Here is a 25444-nt window from a genome sequence, read left to right on the forward strand (position 1 = left end):
CCACAGGGAGGGCAGGCACCTGAGCTGCAGGTGTGCTGAGGTTCTTCGCTGGGGGCCACATGAGAGGTCGCCATGGTACTCGAATGGGCCTCCTGGGATGGTGACACACACATGGGGGGACTGGGACTTCCCTAGCACCTTGTGCCGAGACTACACAGCCCCCGGATGTCACTACATGTGACACGGAGAAGCTGAGAAAGATGCTGACATTGTCCACGTGAGCTGAGGGTCATGGCTTTAGCTCTTACATCCAACCTCCATTCCGCCCCAGCTTTGCTGTGTGTCCCCAGGTCAGACTTCCCTCTCTGGTCCTCAACCCCTGGGCAGCCAAACCACAGTCACCTCCCACAGCAGCTCACAACTCGGGGAGGCTGCACCCCGTATGTGAGCACCTGGGGAAGGTGACTGGGCACAGGACCTGCCTGCTCGGGAGAACCATCCAAACCCCACACTGGGTAGCAGCAGGCAATGCTGTCCAGCCCAGCCCCAGGCCTGCATGGGGCTTGCTCTTTCAGGCCATTTCCTGTTAATTTGGCTTGTTTTCCAAACATGGGTTGAACAATCCCCCTCAGAAGCGGCCACGGCAGAAGGAAATGTTATTAAAAGCGAGCCCGTTAGTGGGCATGGTGTGTAGACGAAGACTTTGGGAGTGCTGGCTGCCAAAGAAAGACTGTATTGTTGTCATTCCTCCTTTCCCAAGCTCCCTCCCTCCCTCCCGGCCTCCCTCCTTCCCTCCCTTCTCTCCTCCCTCCCTTGGACCTGCCCCTCCCTCCCCCTAACCTAACCTCCCCACCCCAATAGGATCTGGTGGAAGAAAATCAGGCAAACACTTGCAGGCACGCACCACTGGGAGATCAGAACTTCTAGCTGGCTCGCGGCTGCCCCGGCTCCACCGAAGGGTGGGGGAGGAAGAGGAGGGCTAGCCCCAGCACTGAGAGAAGAGGCAGGTGTGTGCAGGTAAGCCCAGGTCGGAGAGGGGTCGGGGATGTGGAAGATTCCTCCCCGCAGAGAGCGTCCTCCTGCGCTGTCCAACCTGGGCGCCGATGGCCTCTCTCCCTGCTCCCTCCTCCCCGCCTTCCACCTCTGCCTCCGGTCTGCGGGCCTCACAGCCTCGCTCTTTCTGCTCCTCTGTACTGGCTTGCTACAGGAGTTAAACTTCCTTGGTCCCGATGCGTGTTGTAGCACAGAGAGAGGACGGCGTGCAGAATCGCGGCAGAGCAGGTGTTTCCATAGAAACCGGACACTGGGACCCAGCTCCCCACACCTCTCCTGTATTGTCGCACGTTGTCAAAGACACACACGCGCGGGCTCTGCCTGCGTCTCTCGCCTCCCCAGCTGTAAGAGGAAGAGAGAACGTCTCTTCCCGCTGAGACGGAAGAGCCAAGAGCCGGGAGGAAAGCTTGCGTCCCAGTCCAGGCCGAGCAGGGAGGAGGGAGCCAGGAGGCCAGGAGCTGGAAGAACTTCGTTCTTGTGAGCTTAGCTGGGGAGGAGGCAGGGCAAGCGGCTTCCGACGGGCGCAGAGTCTCCTCAGCTGCCTGGGTCTCGGCCTCACTGGCCCAAGCCCCTCAGCTTTCGGAAAGAAAAGGGAAGCAGCCCAGCTCCCGAGCCTTGGAGGTCCTAATCCCCACTAGGAAGACAATGAATTCCATTTTTCTCCTTGCAGGAGTCAGGAACAAAACTAAATTGAGTTGTTCAGAAACTGCCCCAGCCATTCAGCTTGGCCAGGGGTCCTTGTGGTGGAGAGAAAGAGGGACAATAAATAAAGGCAGCAGTTCCCTAAGCTAAGCGAGGGAGGAAGCGAAGGGACCCTCTCCATCTCCCAGCTCCTGCAGCTCCTGGGCCGGGCACCCAGGCAGAGCTGGCCTCAGCATCACGGGGGCCAGGGGAGGGGTATGCAGGGCTTGCTGTGAACACGGGAGTCCGGCTCCTCCCTGCAGACCCAGGAGTCCACTGCTGCTGCAGTAGCCAGGAATTCTGGTGGTCAGCCGGGCCTGCAGAAGCCGAAGTAGGGCCCTGCGAGGGGTCTCGGCACTCACGTACGAGCCAGGACTTGTGGCAGCATTGGCTGGGCGTGAGGGCTGTGCGGCTCTCTGGGAAAGGGACCCCTTTACTGGGAACGGAAGTGGGCACCTGAGGGCCCAGGGAGCATCTCCTGCGACCTGCAATGTCCCTCCCTCTTCCTTGCAGGCACAGGTAGCCATGTCTCAGAGGAACATTCTAGAAGGACCGGTCCCTGAAGATAGCTTCAAAGCGCTTCTGTTTGCTCTCACCTGCTGCTCTGCCTGCCCCAAGACCCCCAGGAGCCCCGTGCTGGGCCCCTCCCCTGTCCCTCCCAGCAGCCTTCCCAGGGAAGGGCAAAATGATTTCTTACCACCACCACCCCCAACCCCCAACCTCACCTACTGGGAATGTGTGTGAAGCATTTCAAGGCTGGAAGGGGCAAAAAAAGCCAGGTGCAACAGGTTGGGGGAAGTCTCACACTTGATCTGCCTTGCTCCCCTCTCCTACCCCCCTCGCCAAAGCCTCAGGGGACAGCGAGCCCCCCCCCCCCAGGTGGCTGGGGGCTTCTCCAACCTAGTAGATCTTGAGCCCCAAGTGTGGCCTCACGAGTCCCCAAGGGCAGGAAGTTGCTCCGTGTGGAAGAGCCAGTAGCCAGACTGCCAGCGCCCCTGAGTGGAGGGAAGGAGACCCCAGTACTCTGAAATGATCCGGACCATCCCTTAATAGTCGCTCCTTCCTCACTCTGCACACAGCGACTCAGCCCGCAGAACAATGCCATCAGAAGGGGTCAGCACGCCCATTTAACAGAGAGGAGACTGAGGCTTGCTCAAAGGCACCAAGCTAGGCAGCTGGAGAGTTTGCAGGGTTAGACCCAGGTCTGTAGCCCACCGCGGCCTCATCCGGGCCTTCTTCAGGGGTCGGGTGGGGGGTGGGGCAGAGCTGGCACGCCCTCACAGTGGAAAACTTGCTCTGCTGGCCTCCTGCTGTTTACACTTCGCCCGGTGGTGGCCGCCGGGACACAGACGGTTTCTCCGATGGTGCAATGCTTATTTTTAGCATTTTCTGATCTGCAGCACATTTGAAAGTCGCTGATCACACCTGCCTTGGATGACGACGGGGGCGCGGGATGCACACACAGGGAAGGCTTTGCTCTCCCCAGGTGCAGATCAGGAAGCTGAGGTTCAGAACAGTCACATCACCGGGTGGGATGGAGGGGCCGAGACGTGCTCCCCACGACCCCGGCAGGCTCAGCCTTACGCCCTTACCCCCGGGCAGGAGGCGCAGCTGCACGGCGGGATGTGGAGTCCCTCAGGCCCCCACACCAGCCCCTCGGCCACCCCAGCACTTTGAGAGGGTCTTCCGGAAGCCAGGGTGGGCCTGGCCAACTCCACTGCTAACACATAGACAGAGCTCACCTGCCTCTCCTCTCCTCACCTCCACCTCTCCCCACTCCCACTGCAGGAAGAGAAAGTGGGAGTGAGGCGGGGGGAGCTCAGAAGTCTGGGTTTAGAACAGAAAGAAGGGAAGCGAGAGAGGGCCTTCTGCTGTCCGTGGGCATGGCTCTGGGCGGGGCGGCTGTCCGGGGTAAGCCATGGAGGCTTAGGGGTGACCAACCAGACAGGAAGTCTGCCCGGACTGGAGAATGCCAGCACATGCAAGGGAGGGACCCTGATTCGAATCCTGCCTGCCCTGGGAGACAAGCCCCGCCTCCCTCCCAGCCCAGCCCCAACCTCCCCATGTGAAGCCAATTACCCTTCAACCTCTCCTCATAACTTGGCAAACCCATGGGGACCTCAACCCAGCCCTGCCCTGAGCCTAGGGCTTGCACCAGCCCTGGGGGCTAACCGAGAAGGGACGGGCAGGGTAGGGAAGAGGGCGCTCTCACTTTAAGAATCCACGAGTCTCTGGAGCAGCTGCTATTTTCGAAAGTCCGGCTCTCTGCAGAGATTTGCGCTCTATAACATGCCTGCGAGGCATGAGCTCATCTGACCCGCACAGATGAGGACCTGGGGTGGAGAACCAGGGCCAGGACTCCAGCCAGAACTACCATAGTTGGAACTGAAGTCTGGACTTAGAACTCTCTTAGGAAATGTTCTTACACGTAGCAGTGAATTTGGGGTGGGGCGGACCACTGCCCCCTCCCCGCCCCCAGGCAGCGGCAGCTTTGTGAGAGGCCATGTTGGGGCTCAGGGTGCAGAGCTGGTGACCCAGGCAATCAACAAGCACCCGCAGACAGGTGAGCAGAGCCCAGCAGAAAGTTGGGGGCCGGAGGCGCGCTTGTCAAGGCATAAGAAAAAAAAAATCGTCAAAACACACACGGATGACCTACCCTAAGCGAGCTGAGGACTGGGCAGAAGGTTCTGGAAGGCGGGAGTGCAGAGTGTGCGGCTTTTGAGCTTGGAGGCCATCACACAGCCTCCCAAGAAAGCAGGCTTTGCCCTCAGACTCCCTCGCCCCAGGCAGCCAAGCTGCAGCAGGAAGGGGCGTGGCCCCCTGAGAAAAGCTTAGAAACCAACCGATTTGCTTCTGAGAGCACAGAACGGGTCTGAGGGAGGGCTGGGCTCCGGCACGGGGAGGGGCACATCCAGTCTCCACACGGAGCCCGCCCCGCGCCCCAGGGAGCATGTCCTAGGGAGCTGGCACAGGCTCTGGGAGGCAGGCGCTTGGCCAGCCCTGGGGTGTGGAATGTGAAAGGGTCGGAGGCCAAGTGGGAAGATACGACCATTTCCCACAGGCTCCTGCTCTGGGCATGGGGACCAGGAAGGCCTGGGCTCCCTGTGGATGAGCAGGGCGCTGGGCTGCCAGCTGACCAGGTAGAGCTGTGACCATTGGCTGCTCCTGTCACTCCCGCCATCAGAGGCCTGGGCTACCTGGCACAGGGCCTCGAGACACCCACCCACAGCAGGCTCCTGCAGGAAGCTCTGGGCAGGTTTGACCCCCTTAACTTGGCGTCCAGGACCTGGAATGAGCTTTTGGTGATGGGAAAGAGGGAGGCCCCAGCCAGAGCTGGGAACCAGCCTGTGGCCAGGCACCTCCCAAGGTGAGCCAGTCCATTTCCAGGCCTGGGTGATTAGGAAACAAATTCACAAAGAAGCCAAAAGATTAAGGAAATGAACACTGAGACTTAAACAAATTATATATCTGAAAGGCAAAGAGACAGAAATCTCCCACCCACCGGTTCAGTTCCCAAATGCCTACAACAAACAGGGCTGGGCCAGGCCGAAGCCAGAAGCTCAGTCCGAGTCTCCCACTTGGGTAGCTGGGACCGAAGCACTTGAGCCATCACCTGCTGCCTCCTGGGAGGTGCCTGGCCACGGGCTGGTTCCCAGGTCTGGCTGGGGCCTCCCTCTTTCCCATCACCAGAAGCTCATTCCGGGTCTTGGACACCAAGTTAAGGGGATCAGACCTGCCCAGAGCTTCCTGCAGGGTGCACACTGATGGGAACCCCAACAACCCAGTGTGGGATGTGGGTCCCCCAAGTGGCATCTTAACAGTGCACCAAAGGCCTCCCCCAGCCAAGGCTTTTTAAAGTGCTTGTTTTTTAAAATACAAAAGTTTTAATCACTTCCTTAATTTATATGTAACCTGGCTGCACTATTGTCAATAAAATTACAGTATAATTAATATAAATATATAAATACTAATATAAATATATACAGTATAATTAATAAAATATATAATATAAATAATAAAATTATTATTAAAACAACTTATAAAATGTTACCCCATGGTTCACCATGACGGGTGACGGAGGGTCCAGCCACAAGACAAACGCTTGAACTTTTGCAATGAACATGTTCACACTTTAGTCCTTTCAGTGTATTCCCAAGACTGGAGGGAAAGCCAAGAATCTAAGCGGGCAGTGCCTTGAGATAGGAGGAGCAGAGAAATGGCCCCCTGGACCCCCTTGGAGAGGCCTGCCTGGGACAGGACCACCTTGGACGAAGGTGGAGGGACAGCACAGGCGTGGACGCTGCCTGCTTGCCCTCCCTCCCACACCCAGCGCCCTGCAGAAGGGCTCACACGCACACAGGCAGCGGTGCCTGTGACTCTGCTCACCTATGCGTGAGTGAGCAGGCCCTGGTCAAGGCTGTGTTGGTGAGCCGCAGTCCCTGCCCAGCCAGGCCAAGCTCCGCCCTCTGTTTCCGGCAGCCCCCAGCAGGACCAGCGCAGGACTGCGCTACCCTGCTGCTCGACTTTGATCCCAGCCAGCAGGAAGCTGGGTGCTGGGCAAGCAAGGGAAGAGTCTCAACCCACGTGGGCTAGGAGAGGGGGAGAGGGCAGGGGGTCTGGATCAGAGGTGAGCTGGGGACACACCCCAGGCCCCTCTAGCTACAGAAGCCCAAGAGGCTGCACGCCCAACCTGTCCCAGTCCCCAGGGTGAGGGGTGGCTCACTACAAGTGTGAGCAAGAGGCACAGAGGGTGGAGGTAGCCACGTGGCAACGGGGACCCTGGCCGGAGAGCAGGAGGGCTGTCACAGGAATGGCGGCCCCGGGGAACAGGAAGGCCAGGCACCCCTCCCTGGAGGACCCCGGAAAGCTGCTGCTTCCCCTCTGTGACCCCGAGCCTACGGATATTCCCCAAGGCCCAGTGCAACTCAGACCACATGGCCCAGTCTGAGAGGTCACCAGGGCCAGGAGGGAGGGAACCCCAAAACATCCTCCAGCTTCCTCTTCCAAAGGCACAGGAAGTTCTCCCTGACACCCCCCCTTATCTCCACCCCCAAAGGATACGGGGAGCCTTGACACCAGGTCAAAAAAAAAAGGGAAAGTGTTTTCCCCACGTCCTCCCTTCCCCGCCTGTTTATTTTCCCAGGAGCCTCCACATCTGGGGAGAAATTCTTGGCATGTCTTGTGCTGGCAGAGAGCAGCGTTCTCTGAGCCAAGTGCAGGGGCTGAGAGGGGAGGCCCAGAGCACGGGTGAGCGGCCCGAGCCCTTCCCTCCCTGCCTTGAGCTCGGCCCTGGGTTCAGGGGGCCCGGGGTCTGCACCCAGCCTGCCTCGCGCCAGTGTCTGTCCTGGGCAAAGCGGCTCCTCCCCGCCAGGCCCCCGAATCTGTAAACAGCGGGTCTGCACTTGCTGGTGGATTGTAATCCATTGTTAGCAATGAAACTCCATTTCCTCAGATGAATGGTTCGACCAAACAGTCTATCAAATGAATTTTTTTTAAAGACCAAGCAGATCGGGTCAGCGTGGGTGTGGGTTGGGGATGCTCCAGGGGCACCCAGGACCCTTTGCAGGGATGGCGTTCTCAGGCCACAGGTGATGGGGCAGCTGCGCCCGGCCTCAGGGCCTCTGATCCACAGCCCAGCGAGCCTGCTGCCAGGCTCCTGGGCAGGGAGTCCACAGCCACAAGCCCTTGTTGCTTCCTCCCCAGCTCTGCAGCCCCTGAGCCCTGCACCCACACCCCACCGGGAGCCTGACTGGCAGCACAGACCCGGCACCCAGTGACCAAGCCCAAAGGCTGATGCCCTCCTGTGTCTCCTCTCTGCAGGTGCCTCACCTGGACCATGAGGTCAGCCCTCCGCTGGCTCCTCCCACTGCTCATTTTGGCCTCAGTGGCCCACGGCCAGTCAACAAGACGACCAAGACCCGGCCCCGGGCGCAGGCCCAGGCCCAGGCCCAGGCCCACACCCAGCTTTCCTCAGCCCCATGAGCCGTCAGAGCCCACAGACCTGCCTCCCCCACTGCCCCCAGGGCCCCCGTCCGTCTTCCCTGACTGCCCCCGGGAGTGCTACTGCCCCGCAGACTTCCCCTCCGCCCTCTACTGTGACAGCCGCAACCTGCGCAAGGTGCCCGTCATCCCGCCGCGCATCCATTACCTCTACCTGCAGAACAACTTCATCTCCGAGCTCCCGGTGGAGTCGTTCAGGAACGCCACGGGCCTGAGGTGGGTCAACCTGGACAACAACCGCATCCGCAAGGTGGAGCAGAGGGTGCTGCAGCAGCTGCCCAGCCTGGCCTACCTCTACCTGGAGAAGAACCAGCTGGAGGAGGTCCCGTCGGCCCTGCCCCAGAGCCTGGAGCAGCTCAGGCTGAGCCAGAACCAGATCTCCAGGATCCCGCCGGGCGTCTTCAGCAAGCTGGAGAACCTGCTGCTGCTGGACCTGCAGCACAACAAGCTGAGCGACGGCGTGTTCAAGCCCGACACCTTCCAGGGCCTCAAGAGCCTCATGCAGCTCAACCTGGCCCACAACATCCTGCGAAAGATGCCGCCCAAGGTGCCGCCGGCCATCCACCAGCTCTACCTGGACAGCAACAAGATCGAGACCATCCCCAACGGCTACTTCAAGGGCTTCCCCAACCTGGCCTTCATCCGGCTGAACTACAACAAGCTGTCCGACAGGGGCCTCCCCAAGAACTCCTTCAACATCTCCAACCTGCTGGTGCTCCACCTGTCGCACAACAAGATCAGCAACGTGCCCGCCATCAGCAACAGGCTGGAGCACCTGTATCTCAACAACAACAGCATTGAGAGTGAGTGGGGGCGGGGCGGGGGCGGGGCCTGGGGTGGGAGGGGCTCCGGGGGCAGGGGAGGGGCCCCCAGTGCCCCCGCCCATCTTCAGGAGTCTCGGGGAGGGGTGGTGCCAGCATCTTGGCCACGCTGCTGGCTGCCTGTGTGCCCTTGAAAAGACCCCTGACCTCTCTGGGAAGCGCCCTCTTCTGCCCAGGAGGATGGTGGTGATACTGCGTAGCCCGGATGGTGAGGATACTGCCCAATGGGGAGCAGGGGCATTGGAGAGTTCAGTAAGCACGTAGTGTTCAGAGAACCAAGCTGGGGGCGGGGCGGGGGCTTCTTCCTCCGCCCCAGCTTCTCTGGCCCCCAGACCTCCCCTGGACATTCGCCTCAAAGCAGAACTGCCTGTCCCCGCTGAAATGTCCTGGGCCTGCAGCTGCGGTGGGAGCTTCTCCCCAGATCCTGACCGAGGTTTTGAAGCGTGTGCGACAGGGACCCAGAGAGGCAGCCGGTACACAGCCGGTAGAAGCGTGACAGCTGGAAAACTGTGTGTGTACACTGGTGCTGTCCCGCTCCATCCAGACACTGCGTGTTTACCTGCGCTCCTGTGACACGGGACATGTGAGGGCAAGCGTCCCTACGCTGCACTTACAGAGGCCTGGGGTCAGGGCGCTGCCGCCCTCAGCCCGGGACAGGAGGTTGGGAGCTGCAGGTTCGCTTCGATCAAAACTGTCAGCTCTGGGCAGAGCCCCCGGGGAAGCTTTAGAAACAAAAGAGGGAGCGTTATCTGAGCCTTGAACAAAGCCAGGTACATTCACACAGGGAAGGCAGCAGCTAAGGGCTGAAGGGGATCGAAGAGGGAAAAGCACTCGGAAAACCACGGTAGGGGCGCCTTCGGCTCCGTTCCCAAGCTGAGGAGTGAGAGGCAGGCTGTTGTCTTGAAAGAACTGGATAGGGCCTGTTCTGATCTGGGGAGTTATAAGAAGTGAGGGAGGATTCTTTTAAATCTTGCGAGAAACAAGTTCGGGAAAATAGAAAAACTGTCTAATTTTACCCTGCAGGCAGCACATTACAGCGGAACGCACTACCCCCAGGAAGCCGTGTAGGCTGGAAATACAGACACGGCTGGCAGGTCTCCACCAGGTTGTGGAAGTACAGCTGCCCTGAGTCTGCAGTCAGAAAACTCTCACCCCCATCCACACACGCCCTCCCCCACGCAGCCCGCCCCCGGGGCCACGGGCAGACGGAGCGGAACCCCGGCCGTGTGAGCCACGTGCTGCCAGGGACTACGGCGGCCACCTGCAGCCTGCTTTACAGTTTGCAAACTGCCTTTGCCAGCACCCTGCCATGTGGCGTGCAGGGCAGGCCCACTCTCGCCACTTCACGGCGGGGACGGGGCCCCAGGGGAGGTAGGGCGACAGCCGACGTCACCAGGCCCCCGTAAGGGAACATTCAGCTCTGCCAGGGCCCTCCTGCTACCCCCACGAGGAAGGAAGAAGTGGAGAGAGAGGAAGATCCTCCTCCTGCACAGGGGGTAAAGGAGGCAAAGCTTCAGAGAGCGAGAGCTTCATTTAGAAGATGACAGCCTGGCGTCATCTAAGAGGAGGGGATGGGACCTGGCCGCGCGCGCGAGCCAGAATCAATAGGCTCATCACATCCTTGGGCCCCCCCCCAGCACTTCCTGCCATTGCTACTTCCGCCCCGCCCATCCGCGTGCTGGCTTCAGCTCTCGCCTCGGCCCTGCTTCTCCACACCATAGCCACATTCAGCCTTCTACAGTGTCACCCTAACCACAGGGGGCCCCGAGGGACCCTTCTAGGTTTAACACCCGGCATGCTATGCGTCCTACACACCGTCATGTCCCTGTCACAAAGGCAGTCCTACTCTACGCTACTCCTCCAACTGGGGATCAAAGCTCTCCGCGGGGCCACGCGGCAGCATCAGGCCCCCCCAGCTCCCTCAGAGCACTCCCCAGTCCCAGCCTGCGTAACCCTCCCCCTACCTCCCCTGGGAGGCCCGGCGCAGTGCCTGCTTCGGGGTCCCCAGAGCAAACCTGCAACAACTCCGAAGAATTCCAGCCGACCGCGTTTTCCAAAGGCGCACCCGGAGCCGGGGGGGTTGTGGGGACTCATCCGCGGCCTCGCATCCCCCGTCACCCGGGCTCAGAGCACAGGGTCCTCCCTCTGCCTGTCCCCCGCCCCAGCTGTCTGCCGACTCCTCGCCTTCTCTCTCCACAGAAATCAACGGGACCCAGATTTGCCCCAGCAACCTGGTCGCCTTCCACGACTTCTCCTCGGACCTGGAGAACGTGCCACACCTGCGCTACCTGCGCCTGGACGGGAACTACCTGAAGCCGCCCATCCCGCTGGACCTCATGATGTGCTTCCGCCTCCTGCAGTCTGTGGTCATCTAGGCCGCGCCCTGCTGCCCGGCCTCCTCTGAGCGCACCTGCAGGCAGGCGGCCCAGGCGCCTGTGCCCCCCGCGCACCCGCGCCCTCCACCTCTCGCCCCAGCTTCGCCCCCCAGCCCACCTTTTTGAGGCTCGGGCAAGCTCCGGCTCCCCTGCTGCCTCTGGAGCAGGGCTTCCAAGGGCTTGTGTCAGCCCCGCCCAGTTCAGAGACACCCACCGCACACCCAAACTTGTGGCCCCCCGGGGTCTCCCTCTGCTCCAGAAACGCGAGAGAGGCCCCTTCGCCCTCCTCTGCCTGTCACTCCCGGGTCGGGCTGGGCCAGGGGCAGCGGGCTGAAAGTCCCCGGTCTCCTCGACCATGAACCCGAACCCGAGCCCCGCAGCCCAGCAGGGGCGTCACCATGGAGGGAAGGGGGAGGTGAGGCCTGCGTCCAGTCCCAGCCCTGCCTGCCCCTGTGAGGACCAAGGGCCCCCGCCCTCCCGGCTGGCCTCGGAGAGGAGCGGTAAGGAGCAGATGACTCAAGGAGCCAGGAATTCGCTAGCGGCCGAGCAGCCGCGGAGGCCCTCGGAGGGGCCCACGGGGGTGTAGTGTACATGGGTCCTGCAGCTCCCCAGGCCAACACAGACCGGAGGCCCAAGGCCCTGGGGAACGCAGTGTTCACAGCGGAGGATCAAGAGGTAGCAGCCTGCCCCCGCCGGCTGCTGTCCACTAGCGTCGAGGCCCAGCTGCTTCCACCCCGGAAGGAACAGGGAGGAAGGGGCAGGGCACCCAGAAGCCCCTTCCAGGGCCTCCGCCTGCGAGGCCTGCGAGGCCTGCTCCGCAGCGACACCTGGTGGCGAGGGGCGTTCACGGCGGGCCCCTGTAGGCCTCCTCACCTTGACCCTGGCCTTGAGCTCCAATCAGAAAGGGGTGGATGAAGCCCAGGGCGCCCCTCTCCTCCCAGGTCCAGAGGCCGGGCTCAGCCCTGTCGTGAGCGAGTGCAGACGGGGAGCCTTGGAGGCCCACGTGATGCCACCGTTTGTTGACTTTGCTGGGTCCCTCTGGCCCTCGGCTCCCCCACGGATGGAATGGGACAGGTTCAAGTCTGCACACCACACCTGAAATGACACCCGGCAGAAGGGCACACCCTGTTACCACGCGTTCCCCGCAGTAACTTATTCCCCCAGCTGACTCCCTGACCACCTGGCTCGACCCAGGCGAGCGGCTTGGCAGGTCCCCAAGTGGAACCCACCCCTACCGGGCTGCCGCCAGATCACCTCCCCCCTAACTTCTTATATAAGGGATCCTGCCCTCCACCTCCATGGCCCCCTGAGTGCCTGTGTTGGGAGGGGATGGAGGATGAATATTCTAGAAACGAGTAAGACGCTGTGCCCACCCTCAAATTAGGATCAGAAAACTTCCAGAGGATTTTAAGAAATTGGGCTAAGCTGGGTGCCTCACTTGAAGAAATCCCCATTATCCTCTCTCACCTTCCTCTTTGGCTCGCTACAGAAAACAGGGCTCCTTCCATCTCGGGCGCACGCACCTGCCTCCCCCCCTCCCTCCCTGCTGTAGCTGGTTTTCCAAGGCTCCCGCTGAAAGTCATTGTATCACTGTGGCCGTAAGCAACCTGGTGCTATGGCCTGGATAAGCCCCCTCTGCAACTGTTCACATCTCAGCCCCCAGGAATGGGGCCCTCCGCCCTCCCCAGGGGAGCAGAGCTTCTGCGGCTCCTGGGCGGGGAGCTCACTCCCTTCGTCCTGCAAACATGGAATGGCCTGGGCTTGGCACCAGCCTCCCAGCGCCTGCTCCCCCACTGCCCTCTGGAGCCGTAGAGCAGCTGTGTGGGACATCTGCCCCCACACACCCCGCCACCTGCTGGTTCCCCTTGGAGTTCAGGAAGCCGGTTCATTCCCCAGTGCTGTGGGCATCGGCATATGCAGGCACATGGGGCGGTGTGTACGCGTTCTCGGCACGTGTATCGTCTCTCTCCTGAAGACCATGCTAACTCGGCGAGACAGCCTTTGCCTTCCAACACGCTTCCCAGCAGAGGAAATAAAATCATAAAGGAACTCTCTGTTGGATTTGGCAACATGAACAGGCTAAGACACTTTGGAGTCATCGTGTCGCCCTCCCCTTGCTCCCGGAGAACGTGGGTGGAAAAAAATCCTGTTCTTAAGAAACTCCTAGGAAAACTATCCCACAGTCTTCCTTTGGGCCAATTTCCCCAAAGTCACAATCCTCACACACACACACAAATTATACCTAAAGTCAGGAAAATCTGACGGCTACATCTGAAGCCCAAACCCCACGTGCTTTCAACACAGAGACACTAAGTTGTTGGGGGTCTTCCCAGGTGCTCAGCACTGAGGCTGACACGGAAGGTCACAGGAGGCCGCACGCTGGGGGGATGCGTGGGCACACCACGTGCAGCTGGCCACGGGGATGGTCACAGACGGGCAGGGACAGGCCGGCCAGAGTCCGTCCTCAGAGGGACCCTGCTTCTGGAAGTGGGGTGCGTGCTCCTCCAGCCCAGCCGTCTGCTCTGGGGTGAAAGCTGCTGCCCAGCCTTGCCCTCCCCTCCCACCCGCTGCTCACCTTCAAGTCCGCAGGGGTGCAGCTAGGAACTCAGGCTTGGGTCCTGCACACCCCACGCCCTTGAAGAAGTCATGATTCTGCAAAGGGGAAAAGCCCGTGGGCTGGTGCCACCATGTCCCAGGTGTGCGCCAACAGCACGGGGGAGGGGGCTCGACTCTGCCACCTGAGCTGGCTCCCAAGGGGTAAACCGGGTGCTGTCAGCAGAGAGAAGGGGAGGGGGAACACATAACCAGCAGGGGAGAGGTTGGCACCATGGGGGGGTGTGCCCCAGACAGAGGGTCATGTTCCGGTCATGGTCACGGCTCAGGTGCCAAAAGCTCTCAGCAGGGAATAATACCCCGTCCTCCAAAAAGCAAGAGGACTCCTGAACTTGCTGCTTCCCCAGGGGCAGCCATGGGGCTGGCTGGCCAGACTTCTGTCCACACCGCCTGCCACCTCCGGTCCATCAGCACGCCTCGTGCCTCTCCTAATGACGGATTAGCCGGAGCTCAGCTCCCCACCTGCCAAGCTCCCCCTGAGCTGGGCCGTCCCTCGAATGTCCACGGACTCTCCCTGAAGCCATGGGAGTGAGAGCAGAGAGCCCTTCCTCAAGTTTGCCTGAGCTTCCCTGGCCCTGGGGGCGGGAGCCGGCTGTGTGGGGATGAATGGCGAGGGGCCGGCTGTGGGGAGAGACTGAGGGGGCACAGCCCGTCAGACCTGCTGGGCAGAAGAGCCCCTGAAGAAGAACCCCAGGGCAGGGCAGCTGGGGGCACAGGTGCCTGCATTGCTCTAGTGCCCGGGGTTCCCAGGCTGGGGGAAACCCTGTCCACACCAGCTGGTGCCAGGACCACGACCCACCCCCCACTCCCCACCCCGGTGCCCAGCTGTTAGATCTGCCGCCACCCAGTGCAGCGGGGCAGAGCGCCTTCTGCCTGGGCCATCTGTTCCCTGGGCTCCTTGGTGAGGGTCACACAAACAAAGGAAGAGCCAGGCTAGGGATTTGTTTGGAGCGGGGGATTTTAATCACAGCTGGGTTCAGGATCCGGTCCATTAGGACGAGCATCTGGCCGAAGGAGGGGTGCTGGCTGGCAGAGTCTGGGGGAGACATCCCAGCCTGCCTGGGGTGCCAGCAAAAAGAGAGGCCCCCCAATAAACACATCACCTTGGGACGAGGGCTGCCCCCAGCCCCAGAGCACCCTGCACAGCCCTCCTGGCCTTCTCCTGGCTCCTGGGGGGTGTAGGGAATTCCCTGCATCCTCCTGGTGACGTCATCTGGGAACCTGAAGCTGGCTTTCAGGTCCTACCCCGTCCCCCACTCTCCTTCTTTTTGAGCCCCCAGGCCTCCCCGCAGTGATTCTGCTCGGGACAGTCTCCAGCTGGGGCTCAGGGTGGGTGTGGGGGGCTGGCTGGGCGCCTGAGGCAGGCTTGGCATGGACTGCGTCTGTGCACAGAAGCCTCTTTTGCCCTCCCCACCCTGGAAGGACAAGCCCGCCCCTCCGCACTCAGCACCAGCCCACCCTCCCAGTGCAGACTGCAAGGGGCGGGGCCTTCCTGGGGGCAGTGGGCACAGCCTGCCCCTCAAAGACAGGGCTTTGTTAGGGGGGTGAGCCAGAGAGGAGGCGAGGAGGGAGGGAGGGAGGGCGAATTCCCTGCTGCCACGCAAAGGAGCAAGCTGGGGGCAGGCCTGGGACCGAGGAGGGTGCACGGCTGGATGTCGGGAGGAGTGGAGCTCTGATCATCTCTCGCCTGGCCGGGCCTGGCTGGAGGCCCCGCTCCCATCCACCTGCCATCAGAGGCCCTCCTGTCTGGAAGCTGTGAGGCCACGGTCAGGTACCAAAGGCTACAAGGGGCAAGTTCAAGGTTGGAGGCCTTAGGCCCATCAGCGGGCAAATGAGAAGGAAGAGGATGGGGCTGGGGGGAGGGGGAGGGGCTGGGGCCTGGAAGAGGCAGAGGGAGAGAAGGGAGTTCTGGCCCCAGAGCAGAGGAGGCTTTCCTCTGGGAATGGTCTGAGGTTGTGTGACTTGGTTTGGAGTGAGGTACAGGCGGGACAGGGAAGGGGCACCTGTTGCTGTGGTGGGGTTGAGGCGGGGGGATTTGCCCCCTTACCCATGAGAAAGTCTCCTGGAAACCCATGCAGCTGGCGCCGGGGAGGGCTGCGTGGTGGGGCCCCCGGGGCTGGGCGTGACAGTGTGCACCTGCCTGCACTGCCACCCACACACCCTTCTGCTCCGGGACCTCGTGCCTGTCACCCACGCGTGATAAGCAAGGCACACACACGGGGACCTGCACTGTGCTAAGGAGCATCTCAGGTGTGTACACGCAAAGGACTCTCTTGCATTGGTGAGAATCTTCTATCAGCTACCACGCTTTGTCACGTCTGTCACACTGCAAGTCCCTGTCTCCCAAATGGCCTGGGAAGGGCTGAGCCTGCGTCATCTCTGTACCGCCGGAGCCCAGCCCAGCGCCTGTAACTCGGCAGACGCCCACCCAGGTCCTCTGAGCAATGCACGCGTGAATGATCTTTTTAAGAATCACGAGGCTCCTTGGTATTGAATCTGTCAGGTTTATTGGCTCACGGTCAGATCCCGGGTAAACAGTGTGTAAGAGAGAGAACACTTGCACTCTCGCAAGTGCACCTGTGCCCCAGTTGTGTGCACATGCCATGGGAGCCAATGTCACTGTGTTGGTGGGCACGCAGAGCCCAAGTTGGGGGGAGGCAGGAGGGGCTCGCTGCAGATACCCCCAGACCGAGCCCCAGCCTGGTGGAGTGACAGATGGCCTGCAACAGCATATGTCGGTGGGAGTGGCTAAGTCTGTAAGCCCCTCCCTGTCCGCTCCGCCCTGGTGAGGGACCCCCCCCCCCCCATCCCCTCATTTCCTCTCCCAGGCTCCCATGAGGCTGCCGGCTTTGCTGAGTCTGCTGGCCCTGGTGCTGCAGGAAGGGGACCCTCACACGGCTCTGCCTCTGGATGACTATGGCCTGAGCCCAGACGACTACGGCGAGGTCCTTGACCTGGGCAACTACGAGGAGCCCACAGACTACGGGGAGCAGCCGCCCGAGGTGAGGGCCAGACAGCCACTGTGTGTCTTGCAGGAGGCTGGGCGTCGGGAGCCCAGCAGGTGCCTCAAGCCTCTGTCCTTTCTCTGAAGAGGAAATCCCTGTCCCTCCAGAGGAACTCGTCCCTTAGATGACACTAAGGAAGAGGACTCACAGCCTCCATTGTGTGGCCGTTTGTGGCAAGCTTGGTGGGGCGCCCCCCTTAGGAGTTTCCATCCCCCCCCTGCCATCAGGCAGGTCCCACGAGACCTCCTTGGGCTGGGGGCCTGCAGAGTCCTCACATTGTCCCCTGTCTCTTAGCCCGGCCCCGTCTCGAGTTCTGTCCCAGCTCCGCTGGCGTTCACGGGGGCTCGCCTGGAAAGCCCGGGGTGGGAGACAAGCCCGGAAGCCTCCCCTTGGTGCTGCACGAGTTTGGCACCAGCCTGGGAGCCCTGAGCCTCCTCTGGCTCTGCCTCAGCCCCTGGCAGTCCCATGGGCCTCGCCCCCCCCCCCCCCCGCATTGGATGAAGATGAGGAAGATGCTGGACCTGGATGCTGTCTAAGGTCCCTCCCCCCTCCCTCTCCACGGTGACCCTTTGCAAGTTTGGAATCGGTTGCTGACATTCCCACAGGCCAAAGTGAAGTGTCTCCCAGGCTGACCTGCTGTATGCTACATCTCCAGGTTAAGGAGACCAGCCCGGCTCCTCCAACCAGGGGCAGCCCCACCCAGAGTGCTAAGGCTCCGAGGACATCCTCACCAAGCCCCACCATGCCAGGCCCACCAACCAACCACAGTGAGTACATGGCTATGTTGCCATGAGGTCCAGAGGTCACAGGCCAAGGAGCCACGACCCAGGGCCACGGGCTGCCCACGTGGAGCGTCAGGGCTGGCCCTTGCCCACAGGGAGAGGAGGGGAGACAGCCACCCTGGGAACAGCAGAAATCCAAGGAGGGGCCGGCCGTCCCCAGGACTTGCACCTGAACGTGCAGATCAGTGGGAAGCAGAGCAGTGCGAGGACTCCCCTCTGCGCTGGCACAGCCACCCTCCCTTAATTAACAGCGTCTCTCGGGGAGCAGGTGGAGTGGTAATTAGATTAGAGACAATTAAAGGCCTGCAGAGCAGAATAAGTAACCTTGTGACTGTCACTTGGCATGGGGCAAAGGAGTTAATCACTGCGTTCCGGCTTCAGACTGCGTGGCAGCTCCCGTTCCTTCCAGGGCCCTAGTGAGACAGGGAAGCTGGTGTCCCTGGCTTAGGAAGGGGTCAGGGGGTGGGGGCTCAGCACGGTGCTGAGGATCATACGGGGGCCAAGGAGGGAGGAAGCTCACCCGGAGCCGTTTGCCCCTCGGCTTCCCTGTTTTCCTCTTGGGATGTCTGCCTTGGGTGGGCCGGGGGCACGGGGACATCAGCAGAGAAGTGGTTCCATTGGAGACCCATCACCTTGCAGTCCACACACAGTCAGGCTTCAGGGGCCCACACAGGCCCGCAGAGGGACCTGCCAGGCCAGGCCTGGGCGTGGGAGGGTGCTGGGCCCCCTCTGCTCCACCTGTCCCTACTGGGCCACGCCTGGGTCAGAAGAGCTGCCCTGCATCTTGGGGCTGTGTCAGTGCCAGCAGGGTGCTTCCTGGACATTGATCTTGACCTCCCAGGCCCCTCTGTGCCCTGTGACAGTGGGTGACGGAGGACACCTGCCCTGCTCAGTTGCATGAGCCGCCACCGTCTTGCCAGCCCGAGCTGGGTGGCCCTGTCCCCACGACAGCTGGGCACAGAGGTGGGGCCACAGACCGAGGACGGGGAAGGGCCATTTCCCGGAGGACAACTGGGAGGCGGGGGCCACGAGAAGCAGAGGTGAATGCGTGGCAGGCGTCGTCCACTCGTCCTTGGCTCCATCTGTGACGCTTCTTGGAGCCACCCAGGACAGACCGCACCCTGTCCCCCAGGGCAGTTGGCGGGGGCTGCTCTGCTTTGTTTCCTCTTCTGGGTACTTTAGGGGTCTGAGAGGAGCCCTATGGAAAAGAGACCAACAAAGGTGCTAGAAACACCCACACAGACCCAGGGCAACCCTCCAGGACTGGGCTATGCTGGAAGCAGGAAGGGGCTTGCGCTGGGCCGTGATGGACGTGGGCCTGCTGCTCTGAGGTCACGCTGGGTACCAGCCTGGCAGTGGCCTGTCTGGGCAGGTCGTGTTGGACGGTTCTTATGGTGTCAAGAGAGCATACAGCCACGCTCGTGATCTGAAGGGAGTCTGACCGGGGAATCTTCCCTTGCTCCGTCTTCCGCCTGGGGCAGGCCTGCCCACCTGCCTGGTGTGCGTGTGCCTGGGGTCGTCCGTGTACTGCGATGACGCCGACCTGGAGAGCATCCCTCCTCTGCCGAGGACAACCACCTACCTGTACGCCCGCTTCAACCGCATCCGCCGCGTGCGGGCCGGGGACTTCCAAGGACTGGGTATGCTAAGGCCTGGGGCGGGGAGAGGGCCCAGCACAGCAACCACCAGGGGCCTTTGTCTTGCCACCCAGCCCCAGGACGGAGCCTCCCGCTCCCGGCTCTCAGCGTCTCTGGCTGCAGAGGGGAAACAGCCCCGAGCCTCTGATTCCTTTCAGCCGGCGGCCCTGCCCCCAGAGTGCCGGGAAGGGAAGGTTTGATCAGGCGGTGTCTTCAGGCTCTCCCAGCGGCTCCAGACCGGCCACCAGCTGGCCCCCAGGACCGGCCATTCCACACGTGCTCACCATGGCGCTGGCGCTGTTGGCGTGGCGGTTCCTTTGTTTGTTTTGCTGCTTTATGGCTGTGCCCTGCTTGAGACAGGCGGCCTGGGCTGCGATCCAGATTTCACCACTAATTACCCAGCGCCTTCCGGGCCTGGGTGCCCTTCTGCGTAAACCAACGTGTGCAGGTGGAATGGCTGGAGGGGCTCCCAGCCTTGTCAGTTCTCTTCCACACCCTCCCGGGGGTGGGGGGTGGGGGGTGGCAGCAGCCCACAGGACAGGGCCCCAGGGGAAGGTGTCACAGGGAGCCCGGATGTATGTCTTGGTGTCTCCTGGTGTGGCTGGTGCAGGTGGGAATGGGGAGAAGTCCCTCCCTTGAGAAGGAAGGGGCAGGCTAGGGAGAGAGACCCGAGGCGGCGTGTCCTGGCATCTCTCTCTCTCTCTCTCTCTCTCTCTTTGCTGTCTCCCCACGACCCTCAGCAAAACTGAAGAGGATCGACCTCTCCAGCAACGTCATCTCCTGCATCGAGAGCGACGCCCTCCGCGCGCTGCCCGCCCTGCAGGACCTGCTTCTCCCGGAGAACCAGCTGGCAGCCCTGCCCGCGTTGCCCAGCAGCATCGAGTTGCTGGACGCCCGCCTGAATCGGCTCCAGAGCTCTGGGATTCAGCCGGGGGCCTTCAGGGTGAGTCAGCAACCCCAGGTCACCACCTGCCACCTGCCACCTGCCACCTGCCACCACGCATGCGCCAGGCCCTCTTGGGGCATCCCTGCGCCACCCCTACTCTGGCTGTAATCACCCATGCCTGTTGTTTTCATCTTTTCCATTTGCTAGCTTTAAAAAATATTTATTTATTTGAAAGAGTTAGAGAGAGGGGGAGACAGAGAGAGAGAAAGATCTTTCATCTGCTGGTTCACTCCCCAAGATGGCCACAATGGCCAGCGCTGGGCCAGGCCAAAGCCAGGAGCCAAGAGCCAGGAGCTTCTTCCAGATCTCCCACGTGGATGGCAGGGACTCAAACACTTGGGCCATCTTCTACTATGCCACACGCCAGCCCCTTGCTGGCTTTTTTTTTTTAAAGATTTATTTGAAGGCAGAATGAGAGAGAGAGAGAGAGATTCTATCTGCTGGTTCATTCCCCAAATGGCTACAATGGTCAGGGGTGGGCCAGGACGAAGGCAGAGCTAGGAACTCCATCTGGGTCTCTCCATAGGTAGCAGGGACCCAAGCACGCAGGCCATCGTCTGATGCTTTCCTAGGCACATTAGCAGGGAGCTGGATTGGAAGTAGAGCCGCTGTGGCTCAAGCCAGCACTCTGATATGGGATGCTGGCAGGGCAAGTGACAAGTTAACCTGCTGTGCCACAAGGCCAGCCCCACTTTGCTGTTTACTAAAGGTTCTCTTGGTTGCAAAGACAGATTCTGACCCAAGAAAAGGGTGCTTGGCAGCTTGCTCTTCCCAAGAAGCCCCGTGAATGGGAAACAGGGCACCAGCGGGCCTCATGGGCCTGTTTCAAGGATGGGGACTCGGCGACCAGGGTCAGCAGCGCTCCCTCTCCTCCGCGGGGTGCACAGTGTCGGGTTCTTGCTTCCTTCCATGCATCTGCTCTGTGCAGCGCCTGTGTCTTCTGCACACTCGTGGTCCGCCCCCGAGACCTACAGCTTCCACGTGGCTGTAGCGTGCAGCCGCGCTGACGCCGGCCCACGCCGGCCCGCACGGCACCTCCTTTATTGCCAGCACTCACCAGCAAATGACTGATCATCATCTTTACGATTTGCCATCTGATGAGTCATTGGCTGATGGGCTTGGATGGGAAGGGCTAAGTACTGAGACACAAATTCAGGCCCCTGGGGCTGCCCGTTGGACAGGGCTAGCAGAAGCCCGGGACGCACGCCCAGGGAAGGAGCGTGGCCGGGATGGACATCTGCAGGCGTGCGGCTGCCCAACTGCTCACTCACCTGCAGCCCGCTCTCCTCCACCTGAGTCACCTTGAAGCTCATCCTGTGTGTCTCTCCCGAAGTGCAGTGGAGAGCCGCGTGCCGACGCCTCGGCCAGTGACTGGCCGCGTGTCCAGCAGCGGTCTGATACGATCACACCACCCCGGAGGTTCTAGCCGCCTCAGTGCGGGTAGGTACACTCCATGATGTTCACGCCGGGGTGGAATCATCTAATTGCATATTTCCCAGAACATATCCGCGTTGTTAAGCAACGCATGACTGTAGTAGAATCTGTTTTGCAAACGAATGCATATTTAGAAGCATCAAATCAATCAAATCCAAGCTGCCTTTTTGGAACAGGGTGAGGGCGCAGGGACCTGCCTGCTCGCTCCCCTCCTGCTCTCCCCACCCTCTCAGTCTCCGGCTGTCTGCAGCGATCCTGCAGGGGTTTCACGCGGCGCCCTGTCAACAGCACTGTGTGAAGGTCAGAAATCCGGGGCTGGTGTGGCGGTGCAGCGGCTTAATCCGCTGTGACACCCGCATCCCGTGTCAGCGCTGGTTCCTGTCCCGGCCGCCTCACTGCCAATCCAGCTCCCTGCTAATGCACCTGGGAAAGCAGCAGAGGATGGCCAAGTGCGTGTGCCCCTGACGCCTGGATGGAATTCCATGCTCCTGGCTGCTGCCCAGCCTAGAAAAAAAGAAGAGGCAGAAGCCCTACACAGGACCTTGGGCCTGAGTTTCCCATCTGTGGTGGGGAACAGGGATTGCGCGCCGCCCGCTCCGGCCTCGGAGTCATCCTGGCTGTCTGCAGTAGCGGGAGGCTCTTCCTCGCCTGCCTGCTCAGCCCAGGTTAACGCGGGGGTTCAGGGCAAGCCCTCCAGCTCCTGGTCTTGTTTTCTTACCTACAAGATGAGCATGGGGATACCTAGCAGGCCCAGCTGCTGGGGGGCTGGATAAGCATTTACACAGCGCACAGGGAGGTCACTGGCTCTGGACGGTCCTCACTGTTCTCTGACCCCCCCGAAGGCTGATCGCTCCCCCAAGCCTGCTCCGATTAGCCCGCCTCGCCCTGAGGGTGCTGGCGCACTCACACACTCCGCTCACCTCTGTGTCCCCGGCGTGCTCGCCGCACCTGCTCCAGGTTCAGCATCTGGAGACTTTTCCCTGGGGAAAACCCATCTGCGAGCAGAGATGTGGAGGCTGAGCTGAGGCGTCCCTGGTCCTCCCTGTGCGCCGTCCCTGCCCGTCCCCGTCATCACGCAGCTGGCAGCTCCTCGCACTGCCCACATCCGATTGGGCTCGGTGTCTGGAAGCTCCTTGGAGAACCAGCCGTCTGGGACAAGCATTTGCCCAAGCAGCTGAGACACCTGCGTCCTGTGCACCCTAGAGGGCAGCTGGGTTTGGTGTCTCCCTGCAGCTCCAGCCTCCTGCTTCTGCAGACCACGGAGGCCGCGGTGATGGCTCAAGCGGCTGGGCTCCTGGCACCATGGGAAACCAGGGTTGAGTTCCTGGCTCCTGGCTTCAGCCTGGCCCAGCCTGGGCTGTTGCAGGCATTTGGAGAGTGAACCAATGGATGGGAGTGAGCTCCCTTGCTCTCTCTCTCTCAAAACAATTTAAACTAAAAAGACCAGCAAAGCCTGAGGGCAGGCATGGGACCACTGGACTCTGCCTGCCCAGGAACCAGCACCAGGGCCCCGGGGGACCCCTCCCCCTCCACGGCTCTCCTCCTCCACAGGCGCTGGAGAAGCTGCAGTTCCTCTACCTGGCCGACAACCTGCTGGATTCCGTGCCCAGGCCTCTGCCCATGAGCCTGCGCTCGCTACACCTGCAGGTGAGGAGCTGGCTCGTGGCTGTGAGAGCTGGGGGCTGGGGCTGGGGCGGGCGTGTGGGGGGGGTGGGGAACTGGTGGGCCTTGCACGAGGGAGGGCGGGGCTCGCGGGGACAGCCAGTGAGGGCGGAGCCTCCGGGCGAGGCTCGCTGTGCTCTTTCCAGAACAACGCCATAGCGACCCTGCAGGGAGACGAGTTCTGCGACGCGGCGGAGCACAGGCACACGCGCCGGCCCCTGGAGGACGTCCGCCTGGACGGCAACCCCGTCAACCTGAGCCTCTTCCCTGACGCCTACTTCTGCCTGCCGCGGCTGCCCACCGGCCGCATGGTCTAGCCCCGAGCCTGTGTAACCCGCCCGGGGAAGAGCGCTGGCGGATCCCCTGACCCCCATCTGCCCCCACCGAGGGCTCGGTGAAAGTCCAGGCCCCTGCGTCCGCACCTCTCCATCCTGTTGCAAAAATCCCTCCACCCCCCCACCCCCACCCCGCCGCTCCCACACACGTGCACACATTTGCCTGTCTCCTTCAAACCCCCCAGCTCCCCAAGTTCCCAAAGCTACTCTCGCTGTTCCCCAGGGAATGCCAGGAAAGAGGAAGAGGAGCAGGAGGAAGAGGAGCAAGGGAGCCCAGGCTGGGGGGGGGGGGGCAGGGAGGAGAAACACTGGTGTGCTGGAGCCAGGAGTAAACTTTCTAGAAATTTCCAAGTCAGTTGTCAAACACGGTCATTGAGTTATATAACCTGGGAATTAAGATGTCATATTGAGAGCAAATGTAATAAAGACACAGCCAGCACTCACCACCTGCCAGCGGTGTGTCTAGGTCCTGCTGTGCCCCGTGCTCTTGAGGGTACCACGCCCCTGGGTGGTGTCTCTGTCCCGAGAGTCCCTGCCCAGCTCCCGCCTCGAGTGACATCACGTCGGTGGTTCGGCACTGGCCGAGGTGGGAGAATTTACACCATGGGAATGGGTGAATGCTGCCACTTGCGTAAGATGTGAAAGCTGGTGGTTAAGTGGTTTCCAGCACAGTCCTGGAGAGAAAGAAGAGCTCCTAAAACTGGCCCTGGCGCCCGGCGGGGGCCTTCTGTAACCTCTGCTCTTCCTGGGACAAGGCTGCCTGTGAGATTCCTGCTACAGATCATCCCGGAGACGACCCCCTGCAGTGCTGACTGATCCCCTGGCTCCCTGATTCGCTGGCCATCGGGGTTCCAACCTTCCTACACGCTCCTGCCTGTTTAACCACCAGAGGGCAGCCTTGTGCAAAGAGAAATAAATAAATATAGCAATTACTCACCTGCGGCCTCTTGGATCCTGGCCTGGGCCGGTGCAGCTGGAAGCGTAAGAAGGATGACCGATACCCAGCCGACTTGCTCCTTGAATTATAAGACAGGAGAGGGACCCACTTCCCCTGTTTTCTTTTTCTAAAAATTTATTTATTTACTTGAAAGGCAGAGTTATAAAGAGAGCTTCCATCCACTGGTTCATGCTTCAAATGACTGCCATAACCAGGACCGAAGCCAGGAGCCTGGAGCTTTCTCTGGGTCTCCCACATGGGTGCAGGGGCCCAGGGACATGGGCCATCCTCTGCTGTTTCCCAGGTGCATCAGCAGGGAGCTGGGTCGGAAGTGGAGCAGCCGGGACTTGAACCGGCGCCCATATGGGATGCCGGCACTGCAGGCAGCATCTTAACCCACTGTGCCACAGCGCCAGCCCCTTCCCCTGGTGCTTCTGGGGAGACCCGGGCGAGGGGCAGGTCACGACTGGGTGCTTAGCGTCGGGTGTTGATTGAAGAGGGCAGTAAGGAGGCAGGAAGTTCCCTGTCTCCTGCAGCCAGGGCTCGGGGCGCCTGCCTGCCCTGTGCCAGACATGGTGTCACGTGCCGAGGGGCCACGGTGCAGCAGAGGTTCCTTCCTCTTCCTCGTGGCTGGAGCCTGGTGCAGGAGGAGCTGTCAGTCACACGAGTCTCCACAGTGTCCAGCTCGTGACGAGAGCTGAAAAAGGGGGTGCACAGCACAGCGGGTGCCGAGGCTGACATTCACCCGGAACCCCGGAGATGGAGTAGGCGTGCGCCGAGCAAGGAGTTGCCAAGGCAACCAGTTGAGGTCTCAAACGGTGCCCGAGTCGAGAGGGACAGGTGTTTTCATGGCCCACGTGCAGGGGAGCCCCTTCAGGAACTTTGCCTGGAACCTCCCCATGCGCATTAGATCTTCCAAGCAGGGAAGTCAGAACTTCACCTTTGATTAAGGATTGATTGGAAAGGCAGAGTGACGGGGAGGGAGGGAGGGAGACAGACAGAGATCTCTATCCCCTGCTCACTCCCCAAATGGCCACAACAGCCATGGCTGGACCAGGCCGAAGCCCGGAGCCAGGAACTCCATCCGGTCTTTCCTGTGCATGGCAAGGGCCCAAGTTTTGGGGCCGTCAGCAAAGGCCTTCCCAGGCGCATCAGTAGGGGGCACCACAAGCAGCCACTTCGCCCACTGTACCCCAGCATCGCCCCTTCTGTTTCAAGACTGA

At 61.2% G+C, this 25444-nt stretch overlaps 2 protein-coding genes across 2 annotated transcripts; both read left to right on the forward strand.

Moving 5' to 3' along the window:
* Positions 1-795: 795 nt before the first annotated feature.
* Positions 796-12920, forward strand: PRELP (proline and arginine rich end leucine rich repeat protein). Its single transcript, XM_062211626.1, has 3 exons — positions 796-957; positions 7495-8477; positions 10695-12920. The coding sequence occupies exons 2-3, from the start codon at positions 7511-7513 to the stop codon at positions 10868-10870; spliced, it is 1143 nt and encodes a 380-aa protein (XP_062067610.1). The 5' UTR covers positions 796-957; positions 7495-7510; the 3' UTR covers positions 10871-12920.
* Positions 11226-23266, forward strand: OPTC (opticin). The gene is given in 7 exon segments (XM_062210751.1): positions 11226-11285; positions 16312-16485; positions 17144-17255; positions 18707-18910; positions 19648-19850; positions 22839-22934; positions 23096-23266. Coding segments are annotated over 7 exon segments (1020 nt in total).
* Positions 23267-25444: the final 2178 nt, after the last annotated feature.

The sequence above is a fragment of the Lepus europaeus genome, chromosome 14, assembly GCF_033115175.1.
Source record: "Lepus europaeus isolate LE1 chromosome 14, mLepTim1.pri, whole genome shotgun sequence".
In the NCBI taxonomy this organism is placed as follows: Eukaryota; Metazoa; Chordata; class Mammalia; order Lagomorpha; family Leporidae; genus Lepus; species Lepus europaeus.